Source organism: Hypomesus transpacificus, chromosome 14 (genome assembly GCF_021917145.1).
Source record: "Hypomesus transpacificus isolate Combined female chromosome 14, fHypTra1, whole genome shotgun sequence".
NCBI lineage: Eukaryota > Metazoa > Chordata > Actinopteri > Osmeriformes > Osmeridae > Hypomesus > Hypomesus transpacificus.
In genome coordinates this window covers 14,065,034-14,090,341 of record NC_061073.1, presented here as the reverse complement: position 1 = coordinate 14,090,341, position 25,308 = coordinate 14,065,034, and the positions used below count along the sequence as shown (strand labels likewise).

The 25,308-nt window shown below is 47.4% G+C and overlaps 1 protein-coding gene across 6 annotated transcripts in view; it reads right to left on the bottom strand.

The window, feature by feature from the left end:
- mical3a (microtubule associated monooxygenase, calponin and LIM domain containing 3a) overlaps positions 1–25,308 on the bottom strand; it is a 66,623-nt gene that overhangs the window by 27,882 nt on the left and 13,433 nt on the right. For 4 of the 6 annotated variants that reach the window (XM_047033388.1, XM_047033392.1, XM_047033391.1 and 1 more), the window contains exons 1-16: positions 22,752–22,974; positions 10,170–10,616; positions 9,775–9,982; positions 9,560–9,676; positions 9,349–9,450; positions 8,706–8,861; positions 8,202–8,302; positions 6,864–7,121; positions 6,621–6,736; positions 6,213–6,339; positions 6,012–6,105; positions 4,804–4,951; positions 3,768–3,964; positions 3,442–3,560; positions 3,152–3,223; positions 2,834–3,010 (exon numbers count right to left, since the gene is read on the bottom strand). In XM_047033388.1, coding sequence (XP_046889344.1) covers positions 2,834–3,010; positions 3,152–3,223; positions 3,442–3,560; positions 3,768–3,964; positions 4,804–4,951; positions 6,012–6,105; positions 6,213–6,339; positions 6,621–6,736; positions 6,864–7,121; positions 8,202–8,302; positions 8,706–8,861; positions 9,349–9,450; positions 9,560–9,676; positions 9,775–9,982; positions 10,170–10,454 — 2,277 coding nt within the window. In that variant the 5' untranslated portion in view covers positions 10,455–10,616; positions 22,752–22,974. Of the gene's footprint in view, positions 1–622; positions 707–1,177; positions 1,280–2,833; positions 3,011–3,151; positions 3,224–3,441; positions 3,561–3,767; positions 3,965–4,803; positions 4,952–5,792; positions 5,823–6,011; positions 6,106–6,212; positions 6,340–6,620; positions 6,737–6,863; positions 7,122–8,201; positions 8,303–8,705; positions 8,862–9,348; positions 9,451–9,559; positions 9,677–9,774; positions 9,983–10,169; positions 10,617–22,751; positions 22,975–25,308 lie in introns of those variants that run through there. The other 2 variants (XM_047033386.1, XM_047033387.1) reach the window with 2 other exon arrangements.

Here is a 25,308-nt window from a genome sequence, read left to right as displayed (position 1 = left end):
ATGAGAGAGTGCGAGTTCTTCAAATACAGCTATTTGGACGTAGGCTAAGCTAGGGCAGGGGCAAACAGTTGAGTGTGTGTGAGAGCTGGAAAAGTGATATCGGCCCGTCTCTCTCACCGTCCACTCCGTCCGGATTTTAATGACTTGTACTCAAATATTTCACCTCAACATAGTCTCCCATGGCAAATACAGCACAGTGCAGGAACTTGCTACTTGCGTTAGCAGCCACCAAGCAATGGCCAACTATGCTCAGTGAAAACATGGCTAGGCAGATGTGCCGGTGGTTAGCCCGGGAGAGGGAGAGAGGACAAAAGCAGGTGCTGTGAGATGGTTACCCATCACAGAGCTAACTTATCTACGCTAAAGTTAAAGGCAGGGTTTCCCAGATTCGTTAAGAAGCTCTTAACGCTAAGTGCGTCTTAAGAACGTTCTAAGGGCGCTCTCGAACGCTCTTAGAACGTTCTTAAGAAGATCTTAGCGTTAAGAGCTTCTTAACGGATCTGGGAAACCCTGCCAAAGCCTTTTTGTCTATGGAAGCAGGGCAAACTAGCTAGCACTGGGTTACCAGTCGTCTGTCCCGGCTTGAGGGGCTATGCGTCCGCCTACCACAAAGCTGTCGTACCTGTTCCCCTCGACTGGGCAGGGTCTGACACTTCACCCTCTGCTTATAGCGGAAGCTCAGCTGCTCCTGTTGCTGTGTGCGTTTCTGGGGGACAGCCAATGGGAGTGGAGCAAAGTGGCGAGGTAGGGAGGGAGAGGTATGTCACAGAAGACAGAGAGAACATGACATCATGTCACAATGTCGGGCTCTGTGGCTAACTACGAGACAGTCAGGACGACGATGGACCAAACACACGCACGCATGCATGCCCACACTCAGCTCCCAAATGTTACTTGGATTGTCAAACTCAAAACTAGTTAGTGAACAACACAATGACTAAGACACTGGGATATCTACTGATTCGATCCTGTACCACTCCAAAGGGCAAAGTCCACAGCAGCTGTCTTCAGGGAGGGGTTATGGCTTTTCCTAACGTCTTGTCGGCTAGTACTGGGACACAAAGGAGCTATCGCCATCTTATCGACCACACAGCAGAGACGGATGGTTAGGGGGTTAGGTTTAAGTTAGGGGTTCAACCAGGGCCTGGGAAAAGGGGGAGGGGGGTCCACTCATTACCTTTCTCCACGCTGGAACGGGGGCCAAGCGCACTGGCTCTTTCAGGGGGGCAGGTGAAGGGGCCGGGGGCAGCAAAAGGTTCAGATTGGGCAGAGAGTCTCCCTTTAGCCCAGAAGAAGATGAGGAACAGCCAGAGAGGCCGATGAGAATCCAAGGCAAAGTGCAACCCACAGTGAGTCATAGTCAGGAGACAAAGAGGAGAAGAAGAATGGAGAAAGAGATAGAGAGAGAGAGAAAGGGAGGGAACGAGAGAGAGAGAGAGAGAGAGAGAGAGAGAGAGATAGAGAGAGAGAGGGAGGGAACGAGAGAGAGAGAGAGAGAGAGAGAGAGAGAGAGAGAGAGAGATAGAGAGAGAGAGGGAGGGAACGAGAGAGAGAGAGAGAGAGAGAGAGAGAGAGAGAGAGAGAGAGAGAGAGAGAAGAGAGAGAACGAGAGAGAGAGAGAGAGAGGGAACGAGAGAGAGAGAGAGAGAGAGAGAGAAGGAAGGAAGGAAGGAAATCATGAGATGAAGGGGTCATTCATGGTTGGAAAATATGAGAGCTAATGAACAAACCACAAAGCAGTGGTGTGGTGTGTCACCCGGAGGGAGATGGGACTAGAACACAACACGCTTTCATCTTCATCACGCCCACGTGAAAACCTCCTAGGTCCGTTTCAAATGGAGACATAAGCACGCAGGAAACAGAAGGGGCAGAGAGGGAAAGAGGAGGATGGGAGTGACTCAGAGCAGCGGTCGCAGAAACCTCATAAGCAGAAACCCAAAATCTCTTTCCAAGTCATACTAGGGACAGTCCTTGCGCAAGGCAGCAGTGCTTAGTATTCCTCTTCTACCACCCAGTCATTAGTATGCAGCGTCAGCAGGATTTAGGATAGAGCCCTTCTAACAGACGGGATATGCTCTTAAATGGGAGCTGTAATAGCTGCTTATAGCTCCATTACAGAGAAAAACTACATATTTACTAAAGAGGTCTGATACCCCAAATAGAGAAAAATCACTACCCACACACACCAGAACCTCGAATAAAGAGGATACAAAAGAATATGTCTGTGTAACACACGTCATATCACACAACTGAGCAGGACTTTGGAACAACAGTCCTTGCCTACAGTTTTTTTATGTACACAATGCCAGCTAGTGTTTTACGTTCACCCATACCGGCCAACACCCCTATCCAAATCTCCCATCCTCCTCTGCCCCAATCCCCGGTCCTTCTACCTGCTAATGCCCCCAGCCCCCCTGCCCCCCAGCCCCCCAAGGGTGGCACTGTGAACCCATTCCCACCAAGACAGCACAATCAGACCAGCTAGTGTACCATAGAATAATACAGTGCCAACCACAGCAACGCTCGCATTCTGAGCCCCCACGCAGTAACACGGCCCGGCTCAGGACCCACGTGACTACATCAGCTTCCACCCCCGGGGTCATCTCCATACAGCCCCGAACATCTCTGAACATCTACACTGAACAACTCAGAGCCACACTTTCACACTGTTGGAAGACAGACGTTCACAAATTGAAACTAAAAATCGTCCAACTTTATCTGGGGAAGACCTGACACATTCTTTGAGATTTTAACATGGCACTCGGAGCCTAGGACCTGAATGGTGATTCTGTCTGTTGAACATGACCACACCACGCCCCATCCTGATCCCTACCTGTCTCTTGAGGCCAGAAGACTGGGCCGGTGCATTCTCCTCAAACTTGGCCAGCAGCTGGGTTGCCATGGACTTGACCTTGTTATGGTTGCCCCCGGCAGCAGATTCGACCTTCCTTTCCGTCAAGGCGTTGGAGACTGACGGCCTCTCATCTCGACTGGCCCTCGACACCTCATCCTGATAGAAATACATCAGCATACCTCTATAACAGCAGTATATTGGAAATTCCTACTAAACAGAACCCCTGTTTGGGACCAGCTGAACAGTAAGCTAGTTTCGCGACGGGAGAGAGTTTTGACTGTTAAGATCTCTACTCACGTCTTCAGAGTGTCCAGCTTGGCTTGTCTTCCTCCTCTTGCCCAAAACATCCACTTCCTTCTCCTTCTTGTCCTGTCAAGGACACGTCATGGTTTATGACCGTGGCTATTTTTTTTCACCCAGATCATGACTCATGCAGCAACATGACCATGACATCAACACAGCGAAAATGCAGGGAGACGTTTCAAAGTTTTTTTTGTTTACCAACTGTTCGGTCCTGTGTGTATGTGATGACGATGGCGCGGTGAAACGGTGATCGTAATAAAACGTCAACAACGCCTTTGACTGACCTTGGGGTTGCGTTTGCGCGAGATGGCAATGCTCTGGCCCAGCTTGCTGAGGAAGGAAATAGGAGACTTGGTGCTGGAGATCAGAGCAGCCTTCTCTTCCGGACTGAGGTTCTGGTTTTCTGGAAACACACCACCAAAACCACCAAGTTAGTCATACTTGTGCTAACAAACAGTGGATGAAGTGGTTACTCAACTAGCATTCCACTTATTTAAGACAAGTCAGCACTAAATACTGCATTCATTCATCGTATTACTGAAACAAAGTTGATGTCATGACTCAAAACAAAGCAATCGACATTTTAAACCCAGGCATGACCACCCCTCACCTCCAGGGGGCACTGTGTCCTTGAACATCTCATAGAACTGGCTCAGGTACATGACCATGGACAGCTTGTCTGGCTCCACCACCGAGGACATCTCCTTGCCCGTCATGCAGGGTGAGATGCCAAACTCTCGCTCGGCCACATCGAAGCCAAGCTGGTTGTTCCTCTCCTGGTCTCGCTCCGCCAGGGAGTCAAAATCACTGGGGGGGGGGGAGGGGGCGATGAAGGAGGACAGTTAACAGGTGAAGATAAGCACCCCAGAGTGAATGATGGCTGACTAGCTGATGTGGACAGGAAGCAGACAGGGAGAACATCCTGGACACTTTAATGTAGTCAGTTGGAAGGTAGGACAGAGAAAACTCTACACAGTACATTCACAGTCAGACATCTCAGGAATCACTATGAACAATGGGGGATATTCTGGGATGTACCCTCAAGTGATTCCCATCACACACAGTCAACAACAGATGCGTTTAACCAAGCTATCAACTGTAAATACATCCTTCCCTTCTGCGCAGCATTTTACAATGTTATTTATGAGCATTGGTAAATGAACGCCAATCTCTGCTGCGTCTGCAAATCAGTCATCTCTCCCCCTTTCCCCCTCTCTGTCTCCTTCCCTCTGAGTGGACATGTGTGTGGCGGAAGATCTCCCACAGCGCTGCAGCGCTAACCCCAGCGCCCCCACCGTCCTGTCTCTAGGACAGGCACCAGAGCATAACTCCCTGCAGCACTGCTTGGGAAAGGTCACAAAGAGTCGAATAGCTCCTAATGCTGATAACTATGTAGGGTTAGTAATCCAGAGGTTAACAACCCCATCTCTCCCCCATTAGACAATGTGGTCTTCTGTGTGTCTGTGTGTGTGTGTGTTAGAGGGAACTTGACGGGTCACTGTCGGGTTATTCAGCGGTGAAATATGGAGCTAGCTTAAGGTCTCTGCCTGGTAATAAACCAGAGCGGCGGCCAGCATGGCATCCCGGTCGTGAAGGCATCAGTCAGGCCTGCTCTGCGCTCCACAGGGGGGGCGGGCTGGACTCACATGAGGTCGGGTCTGTAGCGGTGGATGAGAGCGCACAGGGCCAGGCCGCTCTTCCAGGACATGGTCAGGTCTGTCACGCTGACGCTCCTGTAGCCGTCAGTCTGCCTCTGGCACCAGTTGAGCAGCTTGCTGGAGCGAGCGACGGACTCTGGGAGAGAGGGAACAGCATAGGTCAGGGGACTGGGGGAGAAAGAGATGGAGAGAGAGAGACACAGATAGACAGACAGAGAGACACAGATTGACAGACAGAGACAGAGAGAGAGTTAGAGAGAGAGTTAGAGAGAGAGAGAAACAGACAGACAGAGAGAGACAGACGATAGACGAGAGACAGACAGACGAGAGAGAGATATACAGAGAGACAGAAAGACAGTGAGACAGTGAGACAGTGAGACAGTGAGACCGAGAGACACAGAGAGAAGCAGACAGATGGACAGAGAGATATACAGAGAGAGAGAGAGATATACAGAGAGAGAGAGAGAGAGAGAGAGAGAGAGAGAGAGAGAGAGAGAGAGAGAGAGAGAGAGAGAGAGAGAGAGAGAGAGAGAGAGAGAGAGAGACAGAGAGACAGAGAGACAGAGAGACATAGAGACAGAGCACACAAGAACCTTGGATATTAGGTAAACAAATAAGTCATTCCATCGATGGCCTCATCCATGTTAGTTTAATGATCAGACCAGTGCACAGCCAGTCTGGGGAGGCAGATTACTGGAGAGAGTCAGAGTCATGTAGGGGAGGAGGATGCCTATGCAGAGTTAGGACATTTGGAATCAGTTAAAAGGGACCTTCTAGATGTTTTTCTATGCCAGTGGAATGCCGTCAAATGAATGATGAGTGTGTTAGTACAGACAGGGAGGCGTGTTAGGGGTCGAGGTTCCGCCCGCATCACCTCCCACACATGTACAGTTCTCACATGGCACAGGCGATCTGACTTGTTAAGACCATTAGTTCCCCATAAAACAACACCATGCTTTGATCAGTCATGTTGTTACCTTGCAACTGCTTGTCAAGCAGGCAATGGTCTAGGGTGGAAATAATCCATTATTACATTATCAAAAAAACAAGACTATCAAATCACAACCTCAACATGTAATACATTCTTTAAAAAACTCGAGGCAGTTGATCAAGCCGGTAGTCTGAAACATGATACAGCCTTGGCTCACCCTCCTGAGCTACCAAGCAGCAAATTGGATCTTCAGTTGTGCACTCACCATTCCGGGTTAGTTTGGGCGTGGATGAGTTAACGACATTCTCCATCTCAATACGCATGTCCGTCTGCTCCCCGGTGTCAACCAGGTGTCGTACCTACAGCAGAGGGGACAGGGGACACGTTACACGACCAGGCCTCAAGACCACGTTGCCACACTGTCCTGGGCCTGAGCCAGGATTAGGGGCTGGGCCGAGCCACATACCTGGTTGGGCCTGAGAAAGTTGAGGCAGATGTTAGGGTAGCGAGTGGTGGGGTTCACGCTGTAGTGACTGAAGTTCTTACTGACGTTCTCTGGCGTGGTCTGAGGAAGCAGGCGGTAAATGCTCTCTCTGGGGAGGGAGAGGGGGGAGAAAGAAGGAGAGAAAAAGAGAGAGAGCATGTTAACTGGGTTATGGAAAGCATCAGATTCACATTCCATTCAAATCAGCAGAGAAGCTCTTATGCCACTAGAACAACCAGGGGGGACAGTAAAGCTGTTCTGGCCACCTTCCTGGTTCCACTCAGAGATAACTAAGTGAGTATGGGTTTGTGAGCAGGGGACAGGGTTGAGAAAGCACAGCAAGGATTAAGCCGTGTAGAGGTGTGTGTGTGTGTTTCTCTCTTCTCTCACCTCTCAGCCAGCACCTGCAGAGTTGTGTTTCCCTGTGCCCAGCTGCGCACCATCCAGGCAGAGTCCATCGCCGCCAGGAAACCTCTAGCAATCCCAGTGCCCATCGGCCAGAAGGGCTAAGGGATGGAACAGAAACACTCAATCTCAACTCCACATACGAACACCGATAAGATCCCTCGCCTCCAGTCTAACCAGTGTGGGTTTCCAACAGTCATCCCGCCGACCCCCAGAGCACCCCCTCACCTCCAGCAGGCTGTCTCCCACCAGCGCCACCAGCAGCTGGTGGCCGTGTCTCTGGCGGACCAGCGCGGCGTTCTCCGAGGCGTACATGCACGTGAAGTCGAACATGGCCACGTCGGGCTGGCCGTAGTGGTTGATGGCAAAGTCCAGCGTGGGCAGCTGCTGATTGGTGGAGAAGTCGGCGGCCTCTCGGGCGTAGGAGAGCAGGGCAGTCTGGTCGACGTTGGCCCGGGACAGCAGCATCTCTGTGTCAGCGTAGTCCTGAGGTAAAAAGAGGAAAAAAGGGTGTGGTTCTTTTGATTCATGGTTCTGTGGAAGTGCGGCTGCGGGCCGGCCGCCTGCCAAGTCATCCTCTCCTCCCTACCCTACCCTACCCTCTTGTCCAAACGGCAGAAGAGCTGGGAACAGGGGTTGAGGGGTTTCCGCTGCTGGAAGACTAGCCAACATATGACTTGAACCGTCATTGGGGAAGATGTATTTAAATATGAATGGGGCCAACCTGCATGAATGGTGGTGTGATAGCTCAAACGTTTATACTGGACAACCACTCTGTCTTGCCAATCTCTTCTCACCAAAACCAAGTTCTGATACATGACCAGAAAAAGGGACCAGGAAGGCACTGGCGTGCAAGTCAAGTTGGGACTCATTGAACAAACCCCACCCCCCCCTTCTCCCTGCAAACCTCATTAGGACTTGTACAGTGTGTACAAGTTTGGCAGGCCAGCTCGAAAACAGCAGACTCTGGACACCAGAGTCCCAGGCTTGGGGGGGTCCTGGGACAGGGTCTGAGTCTGCTGTAGCCCAGCAGCACAGCCCCTGAGCCAGCTCGCTGGAGGAGAAGGACTGACTGACAACCCTCCTCCTGGAGTGATGATGACAACCAATCAAACATCAGAGTTTGCCCCAATCTAAAAATGTAATCCAATTTTAAAAAGGGTGACAGAGTAAGCAATGACGCTCCTTCTGTAACAAGAGTTTAATCAGGCAGGCCAAACGACTCAAGCACACTCTGTAGATCTTTCAGCTTTCATCTCTCAGTACGCTCACAGTAAGATCGGAACGTTCAATACTAAATGTAGAAAATTCATACAGTTACAACTACCAGTGGAGAGTCACAGGACACAGATATACACTACAGGAAGTAAAGTGTGCATGTGTGGATGTGTGTGTGTACAGAACAGTCAGTCTCAAGGAGCGTGGTTGAGTTTGAGGTTTGTTACACTATTGGCTCAATCAGGCGTTTCTGGGTGTTGACATTGTGATGGTGCGTACATGAATAAGAGAGTCAGGCCCTGTCAGTGGTCTCCCTCTCCCCTGAGGACCCAGGCTTTGATCACTCACATGCAGAATGACTCCTTTCTCCAGCAGGCTCTGTTTTTTGGCGGTCATCACAAAGTAGTGTGTGTCATCCTTGTAGTAGACTATGTTCTCCAGGTCAATTCCTATGGATCCAATAGAAAAGAGTTCTTGTTATTTATACTGTCTTCATTGTTTTTACCAGTTCTCTCTCTGTCTAGTGATTGTAATCCCCCCTCTCTCTGACCATCTTCATTAAACTGAAAGGACATCAGCAGTGATTAATCACAACTCAGCAAACAGAACTAAAGACCAGAGACACTGTCACGTCAGCTGGAAGTCTGGGCATGGCTTCAAACAATTCCGCCAATCAAAGCCTCAATTATTCAAAAAGCATCTTATGTATTTGTTGTTTACTTTTTCTCCCAGTCGAGAAGGATTTGTTTTAGAAAGGGTGCAAGAACAATTGGGCTTCCCAGGCTGGCTGGCTGGCTGGGTCTCGATAAACCACAGTCATGTATTCTAGTAATTAGTTAGGATGTGACTGACCAGTGGCCTCTCTGAGGTCCTGGAAGAACTTCTGATTGAAGATAAACGCCACTCCACTGATCTCCTCCACACTGGCCTCAGCCGTGGTGTTCCTGTTGATGAAGTTGGCCGTTATGGCGATGGCTAGTTTCCCCCGGAACTCTTTCCTGCGGAACCCTGAAAGGGGGGAGGAGCAAAGACAGTAAGTAGGATGTGACCTCAAGGCTCAGGGATGAAGGTTCTACACCACATAGACAGTGAACAATTCAGGATTCTGCGTGTAAAAAAAAACAAAAAACAAAAGAACATCAACAAACCCTGCGGCCATTAGAGGAATTCTTTGTCTAATTCCATAAATACAACCAGATGTAACAACAATTGTCTCAGGTTCAAGGCTGAACGCAGCTAGCCAACATGAGTGGAGAGCAGCCTATGAGGACTGTTCCTGCTAATACAGGAAACAGTCAGTCAATTGGCCAGTTCCTGCTCTGCACCTCAGAGGTCACAGAAGAGTGCTCTCAGAAGATGGATGGAGCTAGCATTCACACACACCAAAGAACCAGGAAAATAACAGGAGGGAGCACGACACCATTCATGGTTCTCCGTGCTTTAGCTCTGTGGGTGTCGAGTGCTGTCCATGTGCGTCCTGTCCAGCTGACTCTACCTGCTAGAGTGTTCCTCCTGCCGTCGGCCCCGATGATCACATCAAACTCCAACTCATTGACAGGGTGTGTCCTGGGGTGGACCTCTGCCCTCCAGCCTATCCCTGCAAGAAACACATGACATTCATTCATTGATTAATCCCCGTCACGCAAGTACCTCGTAACAAATAAACATGCACTCACGGTAAGTCCTTCTTACTGTGAGACACTTACTCTCGTTCTCCTGATCTTCGGGCGGCTCGATCAGACCCTTGAACTCGACGTTGACGTGGATTTCTATGCCAAGCAGCAGAGCCACCTTCAACAGCATCAGCTGCAGCTGCCGGATACCTGGGAAGGGACACGGGCCGGATGTTTAGCTGGTCTGTGGACACTGACCCCATGACGTGGCACAGATGCGGAGGGGAAAGCGAGTGCAGTCCACTCACTGATATGGTCGATGGCCCCGGCACAGAACTTGCCGTGGAACTTCTTGGCTCCGAGACCCCGGAGGTCCTGGATGGTGAAGGGCCAGAGGTGGAGCACGTTGTTCCTGGAGAAAGCGTCTCTCTTCTCCAGCAGCACCACCTTGGCCCCGAGGAACCCCAGCTCGATGGCTGTCCGTAGACCGCAGGGCCCCGCACCAATGATCACACACTGGGAAGAAAGGAGGACGATGAGACACGCAAACACAGCTAGAACTGTACACCTCTTTCATGGCATAACATAGTTCAATACTGAGTACTTATATATACACCATACATATCATTTTATATTTGCAGGTAACACTGGTAAGGAGTCATAAAAAGAATACATGCCACATTAAAATGGAAGACCCACAAACCTTTGAGTTGGCACATGCTCTGCCTTTCTTGTATTCCTTTTGATTGGCCCTCTTGTCCAGCTTGGCCCACAGGGCCTTGGCCTTCCAGTAGTTGAGCTTGGACTTCAGCTTGTGGTAGAAGACACGGTACTCGCAGGGCTTGAGCTCCAGGTGGTCGCAGAGCTCCTGGAAGGCCTTCAACGTGCCCTTGCAAGTCGACGCTTGGACGAAGCGGTCAAACAGGACGTGAGAGGGGTTCACCCCATCTCCGCCCACCCCTCCCCCGTTGTCTCCCCCGTCCCCCATGGTCTCCCTCCAGGCGCTGCGGCTGACGCCCCTCTCCCTCACCCTACGTCAGGGCCGGGGTCACCGGGTCTGGCACCAGCCGTCAGGCCCTCCAGCCTTGGGTCTCCCTCTTTGGTGAGGGGGGGGGTTGGGCACTAGCTCCCTGCCTTCAGCATCCTCATCCTGTGTGGAGGCAGAGAAGTCAGACTTAGAAGACATGGACAGACTCAGAATCACAACTCAATGACAAACAGACGTTCAAAATAGGAATTTTGAATTTGGCTTTCTATATGTCTCTTTACACTGCTGCATGTCCGCTTACTGCACCATAAGCAGTACATTCTGATCTGAGGGGATAGAAGACTCATTGGGGATAGTTGCAAAATCAAGGGGAGTTTCCAACGCTAAGAAAACCTCAAGAAGAAGAAAGCCCTAGCTACAGGAACGAGCTACAAACTGAAGCAAAAACCAGAGCTAACTAATGACCTCTGGGTCTCGGGAGTGCAGTGTTAGGCTACTCTGAGGAGTCTGCTGCAGACAGACACATAGCCTCCTCCTCCTCTTATCTAGGACCAGGACCACCACAGACAGGAAGCTCCCTGACAGCACCACTCAACCAAAGAGGAAACAAGCGGGCACTAGCCTGCACCCTTGTACACACACACTGCAAGTCTAGTACCACAACAAACAGAGCACTCCCGACTCCCACACCAGACACAGGAAGTGATCCACAAACATCTCCGTCCGAAGCAATGCTCTTCATTCATGCTGTGGTGCATCATGACTTGCTTCTAACGCTACCCTGTTCAAAATACGTAGACCCAAACATTTTAGGGATCTTGCTGAGACGATGAAGATATCGAGAGACCTCTTTTGCAGTAGTCTTCTCTCTATGCCTCAACTCTGGGAGTAGACCGTTGTCTTCCTGTGTTTCATTCACCTGCTGAAACAGGCAGCGGTGTGGTGGTGCAGGTCCCAGCCCTTCACCCCCAGGGGGAATCTCTGAAGAGTCTTTGTGGTGTCTGCAGCTCTTCTGTCAGGGAAGGAATGTTCCTGAATGTCACCTGTCAAGGATACCTCAGGGGTAGCCTTTAAATGTCAGTATTAGGCAGCTTGTTATGTAGTTCACAACATCAATGCTTGCCAGGCAAACTGAAATAAGGACCACTACCGGGCTACTTATTGGAAAACTGCTACGCTAACTTCGAGAGACCTTTAACGAAGAGACCTTGATGACAGTCAGTTCAAGTGAGTAGAGGAGTCATAGGGAGCCCACTTGATCCAGAGGATCACATTCCAGGACTTAACGACTGTGGTATCTAACCAGTCATTTAAAAACATCAAACTTATTTTTCTAGTTGTTTCTGCAACAGAAACCAGGCTGGGTGCCTTCTGTCTGGGTTACTCATTGCAGTGCCTGGCTAACCAGCAGGAAAGAACAGGCCAGGGGGGGGGGGGTATACCAGGGTAGGGCTAGTGCCAGGGCAGGGCAGGGCAAAGAAAGCCTTAGACACGCTTGTCAGACTCGATCCTTTTATCTGCACAGCAGGGTGCCCAGGTCCCTGGTCCTTCAAGACACGCACAGCAGAGTTGGACTGACCTGTCTGGGCCAGTGGAGACACTGGACAAAGATCGCTTTTCCACGTGCTGATGAATTTGATTATTTTACCAATAGGCTTACACAACAACCTGAGCCAAAAATGAGGGTGGGTTTTGGAACAACGACAAAAAACAGCCAGGAACACACATTGCGACAAACCTGCACACTTTGAATGTGGTTTCCAAAGGTCTCAACAGTAACCAAGGCCTATAAAGATTGCTAGTCTGTGGAAACACACAAGCTAGCTCCAACCTCAGCACCAGTCCTATTCAAGGTAAGCAGGAAGAGAGCAAGGCCATGGGTCAGGTGTCTGTCCTTTCACAGCATGCCAACTCCTCACTGCTGTGAAAACAGACTCTGGGTTTGGCCCCGTCCCAGTGAGAGTCCTAGACTTAGTGCCAGCACAGTCTAGCCTCGACCAGTCTCCGTCAACACCACATCTCTACACACCCTTTCCTCCACAGCTACACTGTAGCCACAATATTGTCTTTCCATGGACATGACATTATTCCACCCTCTGACTTAAATAAGCAACCTCCAAGTCGACCCCGCGAGGCAGTCTGGATGGCCAAACCGGCGCATCCATGTACAGTATCCTCTTCGGTGAGGAGGAGGTGAGGAAGAAGGCATCCTGACAAGTGTTGATAGTGATCTGCTCTGCTGCACAGCTATCTTTAGCTGCTTATTAGAGCTGAACATGTGAACTGCAGCCTTTCTTTGGTGTAGGAGGGAGTGAAAGCTCATTGGCTCTATGGACAAGATGTTCCAACTGCCCTTCTGTCGACATAGTAACAAAGAAACTTTCTGTAGTCTTTTGGCTTAGCTGAGAAGAAAAGCTAACAGCCTACTGTGATCTCCACAAAGACAACAGCAAACAGCGGAAAGTTATCGTCACAGGATCCTAGCCTGTCCCATCATCAAGTCTCTTTTGTGGTCTAATAGGTCTAGAACATGAACAACAGTCGATGATGAAGGCAGACAGCGGTCTCTCCAGAACCTAACTTGACTGTGTATAATGCAGACAGAAGGCCATTCCAGGTCTTAGTGTGGAGTTCCAGTCTTTGTGTTTGTTCTGGCAGGACAATCCGTGTGGAGGAGGGCTGTTTTTTCAGCCTGTGAAGAGACGGTCAGCAGCCATAACCTCCCAGTCACTGTAGCATGCTTCAAAGGAGGCAATGAGCATTTCAACCCTGAGAAGGGGGAAGGGGTTTCTGGGACGTGTTGGCTAGGTCGTTGGACTGGATGGTACCCAGTGACCCAGCACCATTCATGGACTCTCAGGACTTTGGAGACTTCATTTTCGAGACGGAGCATCGATGAGGATCCGATCCTCATATCCTCTCACATCCTGGCGACAGGAAACGCTGAGCTGTGCAGGTCTATTACAGGCAGCAGTGAAGGAGCAAAGAAATAAAGCTGAGAACATCAAGGATTATCAAGTATCAGTGTCAACTGGTGGGAAATGTTCCGCACCAGAGCATTTGTGTTGAAGACCACCCCAAGCTGATACCAGTAGATGAAAGAGACAGTGGGATAGAGAGCACGACCCAAACCCCTCGCACCCCTCTTCAATTCATCACAGTCGCAACTGAAAACAAAGTAATACTTAAAAGCAGATTTGCCTCAGTTCACCCTGGCAAGACAAATAACTCTGTCAATCTCTTGGCATCTTGACTCTGTGGGTTAGATTTTCACACACAAAAACTGGCATACACACCAACATACCCATATGGCATGCTTTTGCGGTTCTGGGATTGGATAACATCACTCTGAATTCTATAAATAGCAAAAGATTACACGTTTGAATGCACTGTTTATTCTATGCTTATTCCCCTGATTCTTTTACTAGGGATATTTATGACATTTTCCTGCTAGCTCACTTTAAGGAGCCGGCCGGTCGGGTTAAGGACGGGTTAAGGGTTAAGGTTTATTTAGTCTGCTTCTTCCTTGGTGTCCCTCTGGACCCAGGAAAAGGACCGGAAAACGAATTGAAACTGGGACGCGTTCTTTTCTTTGCAGAACATACTGCTGAGAGCTTTTGCATGCCCCCCCCCCCCCCCCCCCCCCCCCCCCAAGGACTGAGAGGAGGAGTGTTAAAACAAACACCTGGCCAAGCTTTCGATAAATACAACTACTCATTAACCACAGCTATGGTTGAACAACATGGCTGACTAGTCTGGCGTGAGGGTTGTCTGTGTTTGTCTTGTGTGTGGATATGCAAAAGACAAGTCAGAGAAAGAGAGGACAGGGCGGTGGTCTGACTAGTTCTGGGTTCAATGAAAGTGAGCTATTAAACCTGCCTTGTGTTTCCATTGATTAGAGGCTTGGATAAGGAGGAGGCGGGCTATGCTAGTCTTCTTCCCTTTCCTGTAGTCCAAACTGCTGTTATCAGCCTCCTTCAAGGTCATCTCCACATTATCAAGATAATCTATGTTAATGACATGTTGATGACTGTACGTGGCAGAGACAGGTGTTGTCTAACTCTGTCTGTATGATACTCGTCAATAAGAATGTCACATTTGTACAGACGAATCGGCTCTCTACTTCTACCGTCTCACATAAGGCACAGTTGGTATCAATATGATTAGCCTACTTCCTTTAGGACATTTGCCATGATGTCAAACGCAGAATCAAGTCTCAAGTAGTAGTACGTACTTTAATATAACTGAACAAAAAGCCAAATGAGAGAGCTTAATTTACAAAGGTACGCAGCGGAACTGGAATTTAGGTGGACATGTTTAGACTTAGCAGTCAATCAAACTCTATAAAATCACCCCTACAAAACTCAATAGCCACATAGCAACTGCTTCTTTTCCATTTCTCCACTATACTCTACCTCATTCTCCTTTGTTCTAGAGCAGAGTGTTCTCTGTGTGAACTCTACTGAGGGGAGACAGGGAGTACCCCCGAGAGACTGAGAATGATCCTCCTCGCTCCAGAAACTGTTAGGGCCAACGCTCTGCAGTCTGAAGTGAACACAAGGCCATAGCATTGATGTCAGGAGATGGGCGTGCAGCTTTCCTCTTCCTCAGTGTCAGGGTCAATGATCTTAATAATTATGCATTTCATCCCATATGTTTTGCTCCATGCTCTGCTACATGTGCCTTCAAAGAGAAGCCACATCAAAACAGCGTAGCCTACAGAATGTAGACTATTATATTTACAGTTTGACAGACTCATCAGCATGCCTGATTTTTGCAGGAAAACCATACACCACTACAATATTTTTTCAACCTTTCAACAACAACAACAATCCCATGCAGTGAAAGGACAGGAGGAGAGGTGAGAGGAAAAGAGAGAAGCCCAAAGTAGAGTAAAGCAAAGCAGAGTACACACAAGTTCAATAGAGTTCGCATCAATTATGCAAACCTATTTTTGGAAAGAAATTGCAAATATTTTAGGAAGGAAATATATCATTTACATTTTTGAACAGGTATTGTCCATTTTAAGTTTGAAAATCTGTCATGGTCCAATGGCAGTTTCACACCAGAGATGGGTCTCTCTCCATAAAGCCATACACCTTCAACACTCCTCTCTAAGCACATAGACAGAAATGAACAGCACACACAATGCTTTCTGATTAAAAAGCCAAACTGGCTTCTCGGCAAAGTTTGTTTCCTGAACCTCTGTCTTTAAAATCTCACATTCAGGCACTTAACACTGTGGTCCTCTGAACCTTTCAAATCTCCAGGTTGGACAGTTACAAGGACAGCTTGGACAGATAGAAGGGAACACCAGAAATGGCACCAAAAAAGGTTGTGGCAACATGTCAGCTTTCCCTCCCGTCTGCACATATCTGACAAACCATTCCCAGACAGGCCACCACTCAGTAGAACAAGTTACTCAAGCACAAGATCCATCACTGACCACATCATGCATCTCCCACATGAGTAAAGGAACCTCTTAGATGCAGAAAAATAAATAAATAATACATGACACAAAGAACTCCTTACTTTTACTTTACTTTTACTACTTGGGCGGAATATTAGGCAGCTCTAAAACATTGCTCTTATCAAATGTCTATTAGCACAGTAATGTGAGCTGTGTAATCTGAGCCAGTGGCCAGACTACCCCGCCTGCCTGATCTCAGAGCAGCTTGCCAGGTGAAGCAGTCAGCCAGTCAACCGAATAAGCCTACCTCTCAAATCTCAGATCAGACACCTCCTGCCTGCCTGCCTGTCTGACTGACTGACCACCTGACTGCCTGACTCCCCACCCAAACGCCTGCCTGTGTCTGCCAGTTTACCAGACCTGAACCAGGGGACAAGGCGGTTACTGCTGGCTACACAGCCGGCCACAACGGTCCTACTAAGGGCTGAGATTCATTCAGTCCATGATTTGGCTACAAGCTTTTAGGGATTTTTTCTATTTGGCTATCTCACCATGTGCCGTTTACATAAGGTAATGTTTTACAGCACAGTGATGTGTGTAGCAGCCTCTCTGTTTCCTCACAGATAACCTTCCAGACTAGGAAGTAGAACTAGTCGACGAGTAGGAAGCCTTGTATGAACCGTCAGAAAGCACAGTGTAGAGATAGATGAACGAGAGGAGAAGGAAAAGGAGAGGGAAAGAGAGGTCAGAGGCAGAGAGAGGGAGGAATCTTTAATCCCTTTGTTTGTCAGAACCACTTCTGAAAGGCTCGTCACTTCTAAGCTATCTCTGAAAACCAATAATGTTGTAAAACAGCCCGTTGGGCAGGCTGGCCCTCGCCTGTTTTTCTTCCAACAATCCCTTCCATACCGATCCCAGTGCTTTCAGCTTCTCCATGACACTGAGCAAACATGAGGAAACAATCCCTCCATCTTCGCTCACTGTACCAAAAGTTCACAGAGCTACAAGCACATCACTATGTCATACCTGGAACATACGCACACCTGATATATGCCCAAACCTGTTGCCTGTCGTAGCAGTCATGGGAAACGGCTGTGCTAACTTTCACCCTGCTCTACCATCTCCTTCAACTTTTCAAAGCCAGTGTTTAAACTTGGGACAGCCTCAGCAAATAGTCCAAATTCCAGGCTGCTTGGACAGCAGCTAAAGATAACCGTGGACTAGGCCCTACATTCTGCCGCAGGATGAGGAGAGAACATGATATCCCCACTGTTCAGTGAGATTTCGTGCTTTTATGGGAGAACCGCAAGGTTTGTGGATGTTGAAACCATTGCTGTGCTGCTGCTGCTGCTGGTGGTGGTGCTGGTTCCTCCCTCAGAGACCTGTGTGTCCTGTCCTTACTCTACATAAGAGTTATGGAATAACAAGCATAAAAGCAGCTGTTTATGAAATCCAAAAACACTCGGGGAACAAGCAGCATGGCCCTTCCAACCAGTCATAAGAGGCCAGTGAGTGACAAACTACATGTAAAAAAAGGCTGCATTCAATTAATTGAGGTCTAAACTGCAACACTGAAGGAAGGACCCAGGTCAATAGTGACCTAAGATCCAGGATCAATTCCCACCCGTTCCATTGAAGTTCATTCCGTCTCAACAGGACCTACTAGCTGTCATCCTCTGAGAAGCTTTTAATATATACGTGTCCTGGTCAGTGAACACTGGGCATATTACACATATTCAACATGACTTCAACAGCTGCATAGGTTGTGTTGACCAGCAGAACAGACAGGCCTGATGCACATCTCTTGACACTGCTGTGTCACAGACTGCAGGCCAGAATGAAAGATAATCCTACACACACACACACACACACACTAATCCCAGTGTGTGGGTGGGGCTGTGAACAGCTCCGATGGTAAACAAGCAGTAAACATACAGAGAAAACAGAGGCGAAGAGTGACTGTCGTAGTAAAAAAAAAAAGAGAGAGAATCACAGTAGTCCCTTTCTCCTCTGTTCTAAGACCCGGACTCTCTGACGAGAGCAGCCTTCACCTGGAGACACGGCCACTTGACCCGTGTCACAGCACAGACACACGCACACATTATGCTCCCCGTGACCCCAGTGCTAGACGAGTCTTCTCAAGTCAGTCTGACGTCTGCCAACTTTACACAGCCTTTTCCAGGTGGGAATGTTGCGCTTTATATCGCCCTCACGACTGAGTACATGGTTGTACCCGCATTGTCGACCATCTGTGTACAAGGAAGAGCCGGCATGGTAGCACAAGACACACTAGAAGCCAACTCTGACGTCATGCCTCGGATTCTGGAATGCCGGCATGCTATCTTACATTACGCACAGGGCAGCAATTTTGCCGCCTTGTTTTGGTTGTGTCAAAAAAAAAAAAAACGACGCCAGAGGGGAGTTCTTAATGGCAATATTGCGTGATCGCTGTGTAAAAAAAAAACCTTCTGTGTCTAAGCATACACACTCATCCGTGCAAACACACAGTGAAGATGCATCCATCACAACTATTCAAGCAGGGATAAACAATAATGACATGAACAAGGCTACACCCCACATTAGCCAAAACACACCTGTCACTTAATATTCCCCCTCCACCCCTATAGTACAGCTGTCAGCCAGGAGACTGAGGCCACTATGTACAAGTATGTGAACACATTTGCAGTATACTCCTAGCTCAGCACAAATCCCCAGGCCTTTAGCAAGACAAACTTCCCCGTGTGAGGGTGTGTGTATGTGTGGAGACGTTTTTCAGCGGGGAAGGTAACCAAACCTCTGTGAGCTGTTGAGCTCGTTGATAGTTTTACCTGAAAGCTTGAAAACAGATTCTGCCCGCATTACACTCTAATCCCTTTCCCAGTTTACGAGCTCCCGGCATCGGCCAGGTGTAGTGTGACTGTTTACAGCAGGTGACACGTTAGTAGGAAAGCTTCCAGTCCTGTATGGAAGACTGGTTCTTACTATGATGCCATGAAAAGACAGCCTCGGGTGTTAAATATACAAGTGCATATGAGAGAGAGAGTAGACAGAGGGTAGAGAGAATGGGGGGAGAGTGTGGAGAGAGTAGAGGAAGAGAACGAGAGAGGAGGGGATGGGTGGGAAGGCAGGCAGAGGCCTGACAGACAGGGAAAGTGTTCCGTTCTTTTCTCGAGATAAGAAGATAATGGACCCCAGAGGCTGCTACAGGAAGAGGCTGAAACATGAGGTCTTCTGGAGAGGTCTACTGGAGGGGCTTCAGCTGCATGGGGGCGAGAGGGTGATTTGGGATTGGGGGAGCAGAAATCATCAGAATTTTGCATGATAGGGTGAATAGCGCTGTGATCTAGCAGACAGGAGACAGCTCCACAAAACAGACCAGGCACCAGAACATTTTCAATCTCTGACTTCTGGACTAGCCTGAAATATAACTTTACAAGTGACAGCAATCATCTACCATTCACTCTTGGATTGGTCTAAAGATGATGTATGGGTAATGGGTATGATACTGTAGTAGCATAGGCTTTACTACAGGGGCAAAGAGAGATTTACTTTAAACCTGCAGGTCTAATGAGTGGCAATGTAGAGGATTCCACCTTGACATTAACCATTTAACAGTTGTTTTTCGGAGGACATTACAGGTGTCCCTCCAGCCGGCAGCACAGGTACAACTGGATCAAGTCTACACTGCTGACAGCCCTGCATTCCTCTGGAGTGAACTCCACTCACTCACCCAAGTCACTGGCCTCAAGAGCTGGAGGTCAGGGAGTTAAACAGGCATTGCTCAGGGTTTAGAAGGACATGAAATGTTTACGAGTTTTCTGCTCTCTGTGGGTTGAAAAATACAGAGATTATGAATTGTAAAGGCAAATGTGTGTGTGCCAGACTGTCAGCAGCACGAACAGAGCCGAACAATCAGACTCGCAGCAGTATCCTCCAATATCCTAGCCTGGCTCTGCCCTCCTACGTACTTCCGCTCAATTTTGATTTTGCTTCTGTACTAGGTCTGGCCATTAGGTACGCAAGTACGATTTTTCAGGTTGATTTTCAACCGGCCAATCACCGAACAGAGGGAGTGGCTGAGAACGATGATGTTGATGTTGTGCGCTAGTTTGTGTTGTAGTTCCGTAATGGCAGCGGAGAAAGATGCGAGCGAAGCCATTCGGTCCGTTGTGGCAACGCTGACGAATATCCATAAGCTAAAGCCGGAGCAAGAACAAGTTTAGCTGAGTTTTGTTGGTGGCCATGATGTTGAGGCCCTCCTCCCCACGAGGTTCGGGAACAGTTTGATTTTCCAGCTACGGCAGCTAGCTCTGTTACAGTAGTGGTGAAGGAATTGGCTAAGGTGAATGCTAGTGATAGGTTATGGCAGATCAGAATGGCTCTGGGCAGATCCAATAGTTTTAAACTTCAACAGAGGACCCGCCTTCAAGGAAGTTAACGCTTGTCAATGGAGACTCTCTGTACAAATGAAATGTACGAGAGTCTGGTTAGGACCACGCTACCAATATCCCTCTCTTTGCCCAAGATCAGCGACAGCTACCCAGAAGCTTAATGTCCAACATCCCACTAGGCACATGGCTCACATCGCTTCCTGGTCAAGGGTCACTCTGTTTGAGTGTAAACAGTCCCATCTGATAGGATAGTCAGCATGCTGACTGTTACACTGACCCCAAACACTAGAACGGCCTAGTCTATGTCCAATACGGTAGCAGGACTACATTCTAGGGTAGCTGGAATGCAGGTGTACTGTCCATGTTTATAATCAGGCAGACAATAAATCCTCACTCTCGTCATAGCCAGGCCCAAATGTAATTCGCGAGCAGAGAAATCAGCAGATTTTGTTTGGGCTTGGTCATAGCCTTTCTTTTATGACGAAACACCCAATGACCCCAGGAATCCTCTGATGATGTGTCCACGTGCATCATAAGATGATGTGTTCAAAGTGAAATGCCTGCTGGAGAGCATCATGTTTGATGATCCCAACTGATCATCTCTGATGCCATACTTAGATATGACAAGACAGAGAGGCAGGAGGAGATAACCTGTAGGGTATATCAGACCACAAAAACAACAAAAATGACCTCCTAGTGGATAGGAAAGAGCGTTCAATCAGTGCAGAGTAATGGAACACGGGGCAGAAATAAGGAAGGAAAGAAGTCCACAATGCTTGTTAAGATGCTTCTTCTACCTCTAACCGCTAGGCCAACACTGTAGGGTTTTACAGGGTGTGACTTTTTTCCCATGGAGTTGTGACTCAACATTCTGGAACACACTAACGGTTGTGACCTCATTGAACAGGGAACATTCTAAAGAGAGAAATGGAGGCTGTATAAATTCCACATCAGGTTATTACCAAACACCCACCATAGCAGTGGGCCACTGAGCTCTGTCTCCTTTTATGGTCCAAGTCAGACCAAGCTGGCATGGGAAGCCCATCATTTTTGTTGGAGTTTACTGTAGGCTATATAAAAATATATTGCCTAAAACGTATATACAATTACAACTGTTAATTGTATCTTGTCAGAAAAACTGTCATTTTGATCCTCCTTTTAGGTTTTAGATTCTCATCCAGCTATGTTTTTGTTTGAACAAAGGTTGTTGGAGTTTGTCTTACAGTAGCAGGGAACATAGGGAAAGAGATCTAATCAAACTCTAGTCTGTCATCCTGCCAAATGCTGTCATTAGCTTAGAGTTTGTGCCTGACCAGTACACGTCCTCTCTTGTCCTACTCTACGTCCTTTGCCTGTCCCACAGTACCCCTCTCTATAGGAGGAAGCCAGATTTGAAATAAAACTATAAGTATAAAAACCACATCAACAGCTCCCACAACTCCCTGCTTAGACAAACAGTCTGACTCCTTATGGCTCAAAAGAGTATGGATCCACCTGAGAAGATACAGCGGAGAAACAGGACAAAATGCAACATCGGAATCAATCATGTCAATCAATAGCCTTGTCAATTCCCCAAGCGGGACTAAGAGCCTTTGTCCAGAGGAAATGTCTGTCAGTTTGACATCTGATTACTTCATAGGAACATAGTAGCTGACTTTGTTGGTCAAATATGGATCACTCAGTCACAATGTGTTGTTGGCATGGGTCAGTGTAAGGTCAATCATGTCTAGTTTAGCCTGTTATGTTCGGCTATTTGAAATAATATAACAACTTCTTGTCATCAAGCTCTAGCATGTAAATGACGTAAACATGGACTAGGGTAACTGTTCAGCTAACAAGATTAAATACAAGCAAACCTATTCAGGCATCCCGCTGACTTCCGTTCCATGACAATAAATAACTAGCAACATCATATTACATTTAATGTTACATAATACATTTTAAGACAATGAGATACAACATTGTTATCGACCTGGTAATATTAACCCACTGGCATAGGAGCAGTAATTGCATACTAGACATGGGTGGTGGGGTTGTTCTGATCTATCAATAACTGCCTGATCGAGCAGGATCGAATACACTCACTATACATCCCGTTGCTTTTAGTGACGGGAAACATATATGCGATTGATTAATTAGGCTATTAGATAAACGTTTCATGTTTTGATAGACAATTCTCATCAACCAACATCAATATAGACTGTACCTGAGATTGATACCAGTAATTCAGACTCGATATTGATGACTAGGCCACATTATTAGTGCGGGATGATCCTCCAAGAAGTTGTTCACTTCGACATACACACATGAGGTTAACCTCATTCACGCAATGGATTTTTAAATATTGCTGTTATGCAGCAGATACCTGAACATTTTCACATTGTTCCGATAAATATTTCGCAAAAGGTTAGGATGTCAAATGACTTGTAACAGTCATCGAATACGTTCACCAACGCATGACATTCCCAAACGTGCAAGATTGAGTCCATAGCTTACCTACAAAGATCCCAGAAAATGGACACTGAACGCGATCATCGGCTGTAACACGTCTTCACTCTGTCCCATATGTTAGTGTATATTCCAACCATTTATTTTGAATAGGTATATCCATAATATAACTCAATCAATATTTTATTGTTGCCAGGAATCTGTTTCGTTCAGTGAGCAAAGCTAGTTTTAGGCATATGCAGGCTCCAGCAAAGGCGCAACTTGCAAACTGACACAGGGACAGGACGAGTACATTACGAAAAAACAGAGGGAGGCACGTACAGTTTTATAAGTAAGAATGAAATTCAAATACACTATTTTGTTTTTTCAATAATAGATTCCGATACATTATTTGGATCTAGTTCGTGTTGACGCCTGTAATTGGCAAACATTTTCTACAACAATCTCATAATGTTTGGTGTTTCGTATACAAATCACCCCTGTAAGTGCACATAGACTGGCGGCTTGTTTTAACCTCTGTTTGAGCGGATTGGTCTCGTCCAACATGACGCGGTTGAAGTGGGAGTCTGCAGGGAAAAAAACGCATCGGTGAATCTCTCCCGTACACGATGTGATGTAAGGCGGTTCCCTACTATTCAGCACCAACATTTCATGTCTTTCACAGGAGCTTGGCTGGCAGTGAACGATAAGAAAGCCATTAGACAGTTAAATGCATATAGGTCGCGGTACCATGGTCACCAGCAACATGTGTCCCACTCCCACAACACGGAGATAGTGTGAACATCGGAAACAGCTTAGTGTGCTGCTCCTTGACAGACATCAGATGAAACTCAGACTTTATAAACCAACATTCTACAAACAAAAATAAATATGCTACTGTGCTTTGTTCTTGAATTAGGAATCCACCAAAAGGTGTATTGCGCATCCATCTGAAGACAAGACATGATGCATCCCATTAGAATCAGCTCATCAGAACTACCAGTAAACCCACATAGCTAATGTCCTAATAACTCAGTAGTATTCCGGCTGCTCAGAGGGAAAGGTCAACAGCCAGCAGGGCCTATCACAGCTGCTGTTACTACTGTCAGATGTGATCCATGTTTATGTGCAAACAGGACCGAGGGTGTTGGAGCTGCAAGCGTTTTCAAATGTGCCTACTTGAGATACAGTCTAAAAAAGAAGGGGCCGAAATAACATCTTATCTGTCATCCGTTGAGTGTCCAGGGTAGATTCTGCTCAGCTGTGAGCCTCCAAACTCATGTGTATTGTTAGCTGGGTTGACAGGACAAGCTCAAAGGGGTAGAACAGACATGCTATCTCTGTCAGGAGTGCCCGGACATTATCAGCTCCCACCACATTACCCCCTCCAACCGTGTTTCAATATTATTTCACTACTTTCTCTAATCCTTTCGTCCTTCCTTCCAATCACATTCCTTCCTTTTGTACCTTTCTTTTTTCCATAATCCATTCCCTTCACAAAATCTCATCTCACTTGATTGGAGAATGTGCCTCCCTGAAGCTTTATCTATTGCTCAGCGCATTGAAACAAGGCGTTATTTGTTGTGTGTTGTCGACCAGCAGATGGTCCCCTGACACCTCCGTTCACCAGACAGGTCCGTCCTCAAGCCCAGAGAGATTGAAGCTATTTCCACCCCCTGAAAATGATATGGCATGAACTTCAACTTGGATGAAGAGGTGTGTGGACGTGATCATTTTGAATACTCTTCTAACACAGTGGCTTTCTATGATATCTGAAAGGTTCAGCCATTACTCTTATCGCCTTTTTAATTGTGCGTCCTAGCCTTTCGTGTTTGTAGAAATGTAAACATTTGTAGGCCATTGACATCGTATAAGAAAGCCTAATGAAGAAATTGTCTACAAGGATCCAAGCGTGTCAGTAGTAGAAGGACATAGAGGAGAGTTGAGATAGAAAGGAATTATAAATAGTCCATGGTTAACAGGGTCAGCAAACCAAAATGTCATGCTGCATGTACAGTAACTTGTTATAGAAAAACATTTAAGTTAAAACACTCAAGCGTTAGTTGCTTATCTGATTCACATTTTGGGTGTGCTGCTGAGCACATGGGCTTTCTGCCATTTAAAGCATTTTATCCCTCGCTTTCTCTATCGCTTTCAAAACAGTAGCCTTTGCTACTAACAGAGAAAAAAAGAAAATCATTAACCTTCTGACTTCCTACCCAGCCACACGAGGCAGAAAGGGTTGGTATGAGCACATAACTGTTGAACTACATAATGAACCTTCTGTGGGTCCTGTACAGGCATAAGTCAACAGGAATACTTTTCATTCTGCTTTGTTGCATTGGTCGCCTGTGATACACTTTGAATGTAAGGTAAATGGGGCAAAGAACCCAACTGGGAAATTAATCTTCTGAGGCTAAACAACAAACATCTTTCGTTGCATATCCATGTCTCTGATTTCTGCATTTCGATGCATTGGGTTACACAACAGATTACCAGCTCAGTAACACAGTAAGCCACAACAACTGAGATCCTGTTCAAACTGAAAAGCATCAAGATCACAGGAAAAGGCCAGCCGGCCCTTTGGCACCACGTATACCAACAGACCCTCCTCTTATCTTAGAAA